This window comes from Triticum aestivum, chromosome 3A (assembly GCF_018294505.1).
Source record: "Triticum aestivum cultivar Chinese Spring chromosome 3A, IWGSC CS RefSeq v2.1, whole genome shotgun sequence".
Classification (NCBI taxonomy): domain Eukaryota; kingdom Viridiplantae; phylum Streptophyta; class Magnoliopsida; order Poales; family Poaceae; genus Triticum; species Triticum aestivum.
Genome location: NC_057800.1, coordinates 398390661 through 398401956, shown reverse-complemented (window position 1 = coordinate 398401956; position 11296 = coordinate 398390661). Strand labels below are relative to the sequence as shown.

Here is an 11296-nt window from a genome sequence, read left to right as displayed (position 1 = left end):
TTATTTCCTCTTTTAGATGAATCTGGACCACTTTCTCATGTGCATAGGCATTAGGCCCGGCCCGTAGCCTGGCATGCCTGCACTGTGTCAGTGTTCGGGCCGCCAGCAAAGAGTTCCAGCCCACGAAAGGTTCTCAACATGCGATCGGTTCCTTGCGTAGGTAAGGTTCGTGCATTTTTTTTATGGTTTATATTTTTGGCCGTGCTATGCTAAGTTTGTGGGCTGGGCTATTTCCGTCCCGTTTTCTCTCTCCCTCGCTCAGTCCTTCTCCACTCAAAAAAAACCGTCCCCCTCTCTGCCTTGTTCTCCATCTCGGATCTAGATGTTCTTAGAAAAAGAAATAAATCTTGATCTAGATCCCACCGCCCCAATCCTCTCCCTTCCATGGCCAGCTGCCTTCCCTTCCCCGGCGAGCAGCTCCGCTCGACCCTCTTCCACCCCTTCTTTGGAGGTCGTGGGCGTCGCCGGTGGAGCTCATCCATCACGGGTCGTGCGACGACCACCGTCGTCCTTCTCTGCCACCCCACACACACACACACACATCTTCTTAATTCGTTCAGATTCTACCATTATTTCTAATCTGCTTTCTCGATTATGCAGGTGCTAATATGTAATTCATGGATGTCCGAGGAATCACTCATTCGTCTCCCAGTCTTCTGCGCCATGTCGCCAAACTGAAGTGGATTTGCGAGAACAGTTCTTATTTCGTTTTCCCCGTCCTCTTCCACAAGGCCATATTTGTGGTTGAAGTTGATTTTATGGTTGCTCAAAGGTGAGATTGCTGTTACATTATTTTGATTTTTTGCGAGTTCTTCACCCTCCTACCCAACTTCCTCTTCTGCTCATGGGCATTGTTCATGTTCTGGCAAGTGTGTTGTCCATCGTTTCATGTTTTTTAAATTTTGATGTTTACATCTCCATCGTTGTATGCAGTTCTGGAGCGAGCTGGATGGATTTTGAATTGGTTCCTTTCCATCATACATGGCTCGTGGTTCAAGTTTTAAGGTGTTATGTGCTACATGGATTAGCTGCCTCACCCTCTGAACTTTTTAGCTCGGGTGGCGGGGAAGACGCCCGCGCCAATGGCCGTGCGGAACTCGCTGCCTGCGGCCACGCATCCACTTGCAACCGGGCTGTGGGCGAGCCTGCTGTCACAGTCCTCGGAGGTGCGTGAATTGGGGTGGCTGGCTTACTGGTTATCCATTCGCTTCAAGATTTTCTGTCATGTTTCCATATTTTTCATTTATGCTATTCTGACAATGATGAAACCTGCCAGATTTGTTAGCTTTACACTTCTCTGAAATTTTCGGAGTTACCCTTTCCCTGATGACAGATTTTCCAGTTTGTTTTAAATGACCATGAAGTGTCAATCTCTATATCTTTTAAACATGTGTTATCTGAATAAATGTTTGAGCACTGCGTGTGCACTATGTTCTCTGAATAAATGAAATGTGCACCCTGCTCTTTGATTGTGTGGCTATTTAGTCATTGTCGTGGTTTCAGTTATATTGACTCGTCTTGTACCCTAATACAATGTTACCCTCCCCCTGAATGTGGCAGTTTGTTGCCCAGCTTGTGCTGACCGAATGATAGTTATGTATCAAAATGAGATGAATAAGAATCCTTTTTGTTTTTTCCCTAAGATATTGGTTCTGATTTCTAAAAAACTGAAGTTACTAAGTTGTGTTCAGGGTTCTGGCCGCACTGGTCCCTGCCTGTGCACCCGCTGGGCGCGGCCTAGTTGCCATCGTCCAAGCCCACCATCCCATACCGCATCATGTCAATAGGCAGGCTACCGAGGCAACATAATCGTCCTCCTGCAATGGCTTAGATACAAAAGCTCTAGAATCAATTTAATAGTCACAAATATGTGATTATCTCCCAAGTCGACTGTTAAATTGATTCTAGAGGAGCACTATTAAATCACACATTTGTGGCGATGTCTTGCCTTGAGGAGCACTATTTAGCTGTCGGCTGGAGCTTCTGATGGTGAGTTCTTTGGCTATATGCACACTACTACTTGTACCAAAGTGAATACTTTTTGGAGTTGAGTTTCACCCACCCTTGGTTACTCTTGGCTATTATGTACTCCCTCTGTCCCATAATGTAAGACATTTTTTGACACTACAAAAAAAAGTATTACATTATGGGACGGACGGAGTGCTTACGCTGTTTGAAACTTTTTTATACTATAAGAGCATGCAGCCGGATATAGCAAGTCTTGAGGACCATCAAAGGGACCTTCTATACGAGGGTGGGGCTCCGATGGGTACATTGCTCATGGTATAAAAGGTGCCTGATACAATAAAAAGAGTGCACACATACGATTGTGTAAGGTTCGGGCAATGGAAAATGAAGGTTCCCATGTCATTATGACAATATAGGGATACTAGACTAACATGAGGGGTATAAGTTGCACGTTTCACTCATATTGTGTGGTCATAATTTGTGTTTCCTCCTATGCCAACTCTATAAACTTTTTATGAGTAAGTTTTACCACGTCAAGGGTTGGTGCCTAGATTGAATTATAGTTTGTCCATCCCTAGGACAAAAAATCGTACACACACATGCACAGAGAGAGAGGGGGGAAGGGGCGGGACGGGAATATACAAATTTTTGGAGCAGCGACGGACTTTCAAAGGAGCGGCTCAAAAAGGATGGTGCCCCGATGGGCATAATGTTCATGATAAACGGTGTCTGGTCCAATGAAAAGAGTGCGCACATACTATTGTGCAAAGTTCGTGCAGTGGAAAATGAAGGTTCCTGTGTCATTATGACGATACAAGACCACCCTAAGGGCTGTAACTTGCATGTTTCAATTATGATTGTTCTTCATTGTTGCTGTTTCCTCTTAAGCGAGCTTAACTACATAAGTGTTGGCACCTTGACGCACATAAAGAACACACACACACACACCGGTTGGGAGTATGGATTGTCCGGAGCACCGGCGGACCGTCAAAGGGGCCACCTATACCAGGGTGGTGCTCCGATGGGTACAACGCTCATGGTATAAAAGGTGTCCGATCCAATAAAAAGACTGCACACATACGATTGTGTAAGGTTTGGGCAATGGAAAATGAAGGTTCCCGTGTCATTATGACAATACGGGGATACTAGACTAATATGAGGGGTATAAGTTGCATGTTTTACTCATATTGTCTGGTGATAATTTGTGTTTCCTCCTATGCCAACTCTATAAACTTATGTTTTGAGTGAGTTTTACCATGTCAAGGGTTGGTGCCTAGATTGAATTATAGTTTGTCCATCCCTAGGACAAAACACACACACACACACACACACACACAGAGAGAGAGAGAGAGAGAGGGAGGACGGGAATATATGAATTGTTGGGAGCAATTGAGGACTTTCAAAGGAGCGACTAGAAAAGGATGATGCCCCAATGGGAAATGAAGGTTCATGTGTCATTATGACGATACAAGACCACCCCGAGGGGTGTAACTTGCATGTTTCAATTACGATTGTTGTTCATTGTTGTTGTTTCCTCTTAAGCGAGCTTAACTACGTAAGTGTTGGCACCTTGATGCACACAAAGAACACACACACACACATAGAGAGAGAGAGAGGTTGGGAGTATGGATTGTCCAGCACGCCGACGGACCGTCAAAGGGACCTTCTATACCAGGGTGTTGCTCCGATGGGTACAACACTCATGGTATATAAGGTGCCCGATCCAATAAAAAGAGTGCACACATACGTTTGTGTAAAGTTTGGGCAATGGAAAATTAAGGTTCCCATGTCATTGTGACAATACATGGATACTAGACTAACGTGAGGGGTATAAGTTGCACGTTTCACTCATACTGTCTGTCCATAATTTGTGTTTCCTCCTATGCAAACTCTATAAACTTATGTTTTGAGTGAGTTTTATCACATCAAGGGGTTGGTGCCTAGATTGAATTATAGTTTGTCCATCCCTAGGACAACACACACACACACACGCACGCACGCACGCACACACACGCGCGTGCGCACGCACAAAGAGAGAGAGAGAGAGAGAGAGAGAGAGAGAGAGAGAGAGAGGACATGAATATATGAATTGTCAGGAGCAATGGCGGACTTTCAAAGGAGCGACTCAAAAAGGGCGGTGGCCCAATGGGTATAAGGATCTTGGTGCTACATTAAATTATAATCCGTACAACAAGAGAGAGATACATAGAGAGAGAGGGGGGGAGGGAGGACGGGAGTATATGAATTGTCCGGAGCATCGACGAAGAGCTAGATCTGACCATTATAGGAGGCGGGGGAGCACTGGAGAGGTTTGTTGCCTCTACCCGGAGCGCGTCGATAGCGGTGGCAAATAAGCATGCTCCGGCGGTGTGGTGCTCGCGATGTAATGAGAGTTGTATCGACGTTAGCAGTTTTAGTAATTTTTTACTACCTTAGCCCGAAAATACTTGTTGGAGAAATGGGTAAAAATGGAAGTATCTAGAACTAAAAGGCGTCTAGATACATCCATTTCTCCGACAAGTATTTCTGAATGGAGGGAGTATGCAATATTTTATAAATCTCAAGTAAGCATCTATGTGAGATATTTTGAATCGGGTTTGATGTACTAGTTTCAACCAAATATGCACCTAATGTTATGTTCATGTGCTAGTGAAATTAATGTTGAAAACTCCAAACCGGTAATGACATGAACACGACGCCTATCTTTTTCTGAAAAACTTTCAACCTATTCATTTTTAAGCATGATAGTACAACGAACATGAAAAAGAAATACATCCAGATCTGTAGACCACCTAACAACGACTACAAGCACTGAAGTAAGCCAAATGCGCACCGCTATCATCGCCCTACCTCACTGGAGCCGGACAAAACTTGTTGTAGTAGACAATCAGGTAGTCATCATGCTAAGGCCCTATAGGACCAGGGCACTAGAACAACAACCTAGCATAGATCAGAATGATCCAACCTGAAGACACATGAACGTAGACACACTACGGCCAGATCCGAACAAACCCATCAGACACACCTCCACATGCCCATGGATGATGCTAGATGCACCACCGAGGCGGGGGAGGTGGGGAGAACCTTATTCTATCTTGAGGGAGCCACCGCCGTCTGGTCTTCCTGAGCAGGACACAAATCCTAACAAAACTAGAAGGAACATCTAAAAGCAGAGCCCTCGCACTGGCAAGGGCTGGGCTCCCCCACGTCCCTATGGCTCTAAGACCACCGGAGACAAGGCGGACCGCCGGCGGTGCAGGCAGGAGGCAGAGAAACCCTAGGGTTTTTTGGGAGGGCGCGGGGGGAGGCGGCTACGTGCTGGTTCTCCTAACACGACGCCTATCAACGGGATCACCGTAATATATATATTTTCAATGTTGAAATTACTTTATACTTGCATTTTGTATGTGCACTATACTCACACACATTTTTATTACAATTTTGATAAGAAAGAAGTACTTGATAAAAACAGAAAAATAAAAAAGTATTCATCGCTCATCATATCTCCATCATTATTCTCTCTATATTCGTGTATCAGTTTCTATCTCGGTATATAGACACTCTGTAAATTATCTAGATAGACTTAAACCATTAGGTCATGCGCTAGCTAGTAAGTTTATTTTGAACATCAAGACAGTCAAATCAATTTGACCAGCTTGCGAACAGAAAGGAATATGGCATACCCGTGACCACGGTCCAAACATTGGTAGGTCACGGCATAGAAAAAGACACGCGATGTTGCGGTACGTCAACAATACCCGTGACCAAACCATCTTCTTACCGGAGCAGCCTGCACCAAAGAGAGAGACAAGCTTCTCCTTCACCAAAAGAATGACCACGGAGCGCACGGCAAGGAATTCGTCAACCAGCAAATTGGTCAGTTTTCATTCCGGTAGCCTTTTTTACTTATCTTCTTTGAATCTCTGGACTGACTTCAGTCTTTGAATTTCTTACTATGGTGGATCGTCGTCGAGTCATGTTGATTCCACATAACTCCAATGAGACGTGCCTTAATCAAACAACCATCAGACATTTTATATTGCGGTATAATCTTAAAGCATATGTGAATAATATATATTGTAGTTTTCTTACTGTACTGATTGGCATCCCATGGAGGGATAGACCACCTCGTATTTTATTGCAGGAACGAGCATTGAGACTTGTTTTACTGTCAGAGGAACATGGTTGTTGGGGTGGGGTGGGGGGGAGCTGCTATGTATATCAAAAAATCAGCCGAGAAATTTAAGCAGTGCACTAAGCGCAGATGTATTACGAAATTACAAAAAAAATCATACCTGCATCTCACTGGACTGGTTGACAGAAACGCTTTCTGCAGCAAGAACATCACATGGTGGTTCAATGATCCCAGCAAAATGGTCCTCAACCTTGATAATACTCTTTGAGAGACTCCCCCTGGAACTACTTGCATCTCCCAAACCAAACCTCCCATTGAAGCCATTGTACTTTGCTCAAACTTGTAGAAGAGATGCATCACTATATAGGGCGGATTGAAGCTATGCTGTAATAAAATGGTGCTGTAAAAACAATAGCTGCCATGTAATATAGATCAGGGTATTCAGTACAGAAACATTTTTGGGACTGCATTTGATGGTGCTTTTGTCACGGTGAGTACCGGTCAGAAAAGCTTGCACTTCACAATAAGTTGACGATTCATCAAGTTCTCCAGGCTCGGAACGAACGGATTTTATGAATGCTTGGTCAACTACCAACACATTGGGTTCCATTACATGCAGCTCTCCTGCTTGAACTTTTCATAATAAATGAACAAAGAAACTAGTAGGAACCATGGTATGTAATGCAACTTGAAGCTGGCAGGTTTGCTGGTTGAAAATGCGGCAGATTTATTAGAGATATCATTTTTGGTTGCATTAGATGATTGCTTCCAGGCTCAAACTCAAACTCCTAGTTTTTCATGGGCAAGAATGCATTTCTGTATTGCCCGTAATGTAAGGATGCATGTAGACTGTGGCAGAATTTATTGCCTGTAATGGAAGGATGCATTGTTGTATCCAGTTTGGTTGCAACGTATGGCAATCTTCAGGCTCAAACAATAAAAAGTTCAGAACCGTAAGGAGTGGAGGCAGATGATGGACGGTCATTTTGCTAAAAAAGAAGGCCACGGATGGAACCTTTTGAAGATAGCAAAGCAACAAAACCTACTCCATAGCCTTGTCGAAACTGTTGCATGTGAGAGCCCCGATGTTGGAAAGTGGCTGCAAACGAACTCTGAATACACCTGACACTACAGGCCCTAGGTTGCCATTTTTGTCCAAGCGCCAGTAAAGTAGAGGCACATGGCTTCCTCTTTGGACAGTGAGATCACCAATAATTCCAGAAATTGAAACCTTATCCACGACAAAGTTCGAATCTCCAGGCAATTGAAAGGTTCTGATAGCAATGTCTGTAGCTAGTGTTGATAGGAAAGCCGTGCTCTCTCTCTCTCTCTCTCTCTCTCTATATATATATATATATATATATATATATATATATATAGTAATACTGTTCATCACCCAGGATGCAGAATAAGTTATTCTTCATCCGAGGTAATTTTACGATCGCTTCATAAATAAATTACGTTTGAAATATAAATACTTACATACATATTGATTCACTACGTAAAATTTGGTATAAGAAAACAAAAAAATAGGTTATAAGACCAGAAATATCGCATTTTATGTATGTTTTACACTATGTTTTTACGTTCGTAATTTTACGTAACATAAAATATTTTTTACGATGAGTATATATTTTCTTACATTCTCTTTTTACGTATGAAATAAGGCAAAATTTACGAAACCTAAAAATACGGTGCATTGACATCAAAATAGAGAGGGGTGAAGAATAACTATTTCTCACCCAGGGTGACGAATAGCGCGATATATATATATATATATATATATATATATATATATATATATATATATATATATATATATATATGGGGAGGGGACTGGGGGCGCCACACAAAGGGACAGAACATTGTCTTAGCCGTGTGCGGCGCCCCCGTCCACCGTTTACTCCCTCGGCCATATTTTCGTAGTGCTTAGGCGAAGCCCTGCTGAGATCGCATCACCATCACCGTCACCACACCGTCGTGCTGTCAGAACTCATCTACTACCTCGCCGTCTTGCTGGATCAAGAAGGCGGAGGACGTCACCGAGCTGAATTTGTGCAGAACGTGGAGGTGTCGTGCGTTCGGTACTTGATCGGTTGGAGCGCGAAGAAGTTCGACTACGTCAACCGCGTTGTTAAAACTCTTCCACTTATGGTCTACGAGGGTACGTAGACACACTCTCCCCCTCGTTGCTATACATGTCCATGGATAGATCATTGCGTGTGCGTAGAATTTTTTTGTTTTTCCATACTACGTTTCCCAACAGTAAGCTTGTATGAATGCATGTTCTTCACCTATTTGTATCTTGTATGCATGCTTTCCACTACTGTGTTAGTTGCCTTGTGTTTCTATTTCTTCACTTTGATTTTCGTCAAATTCATCAGAGTTTGACGAAATTCTTAAAATCTCCCATTCACCCCCCCCCCCCTCTGGGAGTAAACCTACGGTTTCAATGGTAGGCTTCACTTGATGATTTGGTCTTAGGGGAACGACCAGCTCGGCATTACCGTGCAGCAATCCACAACGGCGGTGATAGCACAGATGACGCTTGCCGGGAGGGGGAGTGTGTGCGCGGGTGCATGACATGCTCTACTGTGGTGACGATGTTGCGAGCGGCACGCGAAAAGTGCATGGCATGGGCACTATTGTGAGCACCGTGATTGTAGTTATGTCTTCTTGGCGACATGGGTGACCGCTCTGGGCTAGTCCTGGGGCTGAGTTTTCACATGTTTGTGTATCGATGGATTCTAGGCTCAACAGAAGAGACGGGGAGGGGAAAGGAAAGACTTCATTGTATTGACATGGTCCACGTCCATGAGAGCACATGAAGGACATTGAATTGAAAAGGGGGTAAATGGATTGCCTTATGGATATGCCCTCTTGTGTAGATGCCCTATTATGCATAGAAGGCCTCCACAATCTTTCAAGTAAAAGGGGTGAGCCTAAAAATAGCATTCCATTTTTTGAAGCTTTAGGGCAGAAAGTTTGATTAGTTTTCAAGAGAAAATATTGAACTATGGAACCTCAATATTTTTCCTTGTTTGATATACACCTGATCATGCGATGCCACAAGAATATTCTTGGTTTTTTTTAAGAGACGGAAATAGTGGTTCCTTCACAAAGGGGTTTTAATAGAGAATTTATTTTAATAGGGAAAGAAATATATTTTCAAGGGTGAAGGGCTTGGAAATAAAATATGTGAAATGTCTTGGGCAGGCGATGATATGTCTAGTTTGACTTCAAAACATTTGAACGAGAGAAAGGGTTGCAATAACTGTAGGAGTTAAATCCAAAGAAGAAATATTTAGAATTTAGAATTTGTGTCCAAAGAAATCCAAAATTGAAATCCGGTCTGTGACACAGATACCCCACAACAATGCTTATTGTCACTCAAGTTGGAAAAGTTGTTGTTGAAAAATCCTTGCAATGGGCTCAAAGCAGCAAAGAGGTCATTCACGCATTAGCTCCTACTGGTGTTACTCCTCAAGGTGAACAAGAAAATGAATGTGTGCAAGAAGTTGTTCAAGATAAACAGGTTGTTTCTTAAGCATGTAGAACCAATTTTGCCAAAAGATGTGCAGACACAAGAAGAAGCTTCAGATTGTTTCACATGCTCCAAAGAGGGAGAGCAGTGCATAGCTATGCCTACCTTCTTAAGGTGTGTGGGGGTAGAAGAAGGGAGGGGTTCGGTGATATCTACTCATTGGGAACACCATATGGCTGCTCCCAACCATTTCCTCTTTAACGAGCCCTTTGGGATCCCAGGGTCTCCTACTCTGACCACATGAGCGAGAACTTGAGCGAGATAAGGTTGGGAGCATAACATTAGGGATATATTGGTTATACGGCAATCTCCTCACTTCGTATCCATGATTCTTCCATGTGTAAAGGATTTCTAAAATATAGCTGCCATATTAGCTACACATTGGTACAAATAGGGGCGGTGCCCAAAACCTAGCTCGGGAGGAAACTCGTTTGTCTGCATGTCCCCACGTTCTCAAGGATTTTCTTTAGGAAAAATTATGTCAATATTGTTACTTCCCTCTGAAATTGTGACTATGCCATTACGTTTAAGCCATTTATACAAAATGCCACAAGCTTCTTAGTTTATTCTTCAATTATTGCTATTTTTTGTGTCAGCTCATGATGATGGTTCTTTGATTGAATTGGAAAGGGTGAAAGGTCTTAAAGGCAATGTTGAATCGCCGAAAGGATTGAGAAGGCATGTGGTGAGATTATTTGCCCCAAATAGCCGCTGATCAGAAATGACAAAGGTAGAGTTCCACAATAGTGGCATCTGCATGGATAGCCAAAGTAATGGCACAATCATAATTGAGAGCTACTATACACGACGAAATTACAGCCAATGCATGCACGATCACATGTGGCAGCTCCAGCATCGCGCATACATGCAGGAGGCAATTGTTTTTTTCTATTTGCTGATGCATGCACGGTGTAATCGTTCGCAAATAGTGCAATCTTTGTCGTGTGTGAAGCCATTTCGATCATAATTCGAGGAGTGAAGTGATGGCATTGACATGAGTTTCACTTTTAGTTTCTTACGATCTGCTTTGCATTAGGCATGCAGGCGGTCTGCACCACTAATGATGTTATTGTAACTATTATCATGGTAGTTGTAAAAGCTCTACTCGGACGAGGCCGACGCATGCCATGTGCCTAATTCCGTCGGAGGAAAGCAGGAGTTCTGGTACGTACGATATGTGCGCTTCAAGAATTATATAAGTCTACGATGAATTACATGCCATGTGCTTCATCAATATGAATTGTGATTGTTGTAGGGCCAAGATCAGATCGTATACTTAATTTCATCATATGAAAAGCAATTCCGAAAAACAATGGTATTCCTTAGGTGCACCCAAACACTGCTGTAGTATTATGGAATCATGTGCTTTCAGTTCCTACGAGAGCAATTTCAGTTTTCACGATCCTTTAAAACCATGTGGTCCAATGAAGCCCTAAACACCACTTATATGTGAGAATATATAAAAGGAAAAAAATCCAACAACATATTTGTATATTTGTTAGATTAATGCTTTGTGGTTGTGCCGGGAAATTTGATCTCTTCTACTCTCCGATCTCTTAGTACTGGTAGCAATGTTAAGCAATTTATCTATTTATTAAACTGCTCCTTACCTAGGAAAGGGCATAAATGCATCTCCAAATAGTTCAGCA

At 42.9% G+C, this 11296-nt stretch overlaps 1 protein-coding gene across 3 annotated transcripts; it reads left to right on the top strand.

The window, feature by feature from the left end:
• Window positions 1-223: 223 nt before the first annotated feature.
• On the top strand, window positions 224-10627 carry LOC123061404 (uncharacterized). 3 transcript variants are annotated; one of them, XR_006428991.1, is made up of 4 exons: window positions 224-772; window positions 934-1166; window positions 1692-1989; window positions 5679-7352. XR_006428991.1 is itself a non-coding variant. In XM_044484494.1 (3 exons), the coding sequence occupies exons 1-3, from the start codon at window positions 618-620 to the stop codon at window positions 10360-10362; spliced, it is 507 nt and encodes a 168-aa protein (XP_044340429.1). In that variant the 5' UTR covers window positions 224-617; the 3' UTR covers window positions 10363-10627. The 3 variants fall into 3 exon arrangements, 2 of the variants coding, with proteins under 2 accessions (XP_044340429.1, XP_044340430.1); XM_044484494.1 differs by lacking the exons at window positions 1692-1989; window positions 5679-7352 and adding an exon at window positions 10244-10627; XM_044484495.1 differs by lacking the exon at window positions 5679-7352 and having other exon boundaries at window positions 1692-4643.
• Window positions 10628-11296: the final 669 nt, after the last annotated feature.

Coding starts and splice junctions, on each gene's coding strand:
- LOC123061404 (XM_044484494.1), top strand. CDS start 618: ATGGATGTCCGAGGAATCACTCATTCGTCTCCCAGTCTTCTGCGCCAT. Junction 773..933: donor GATTTTATGGTTGCTCAAAG/GTGAGATTGCTG, acceptor CGTTGTATGCAG/TTCTGGAGCGAGCTGGATGG. Junction 1,167..10,243: donor TGCTGTCACAGTCCTCGGAG/GTGCGTGAATTG, acceptor TTTTTGTGTCAG/CTCATGATGATGGTTCTTTG.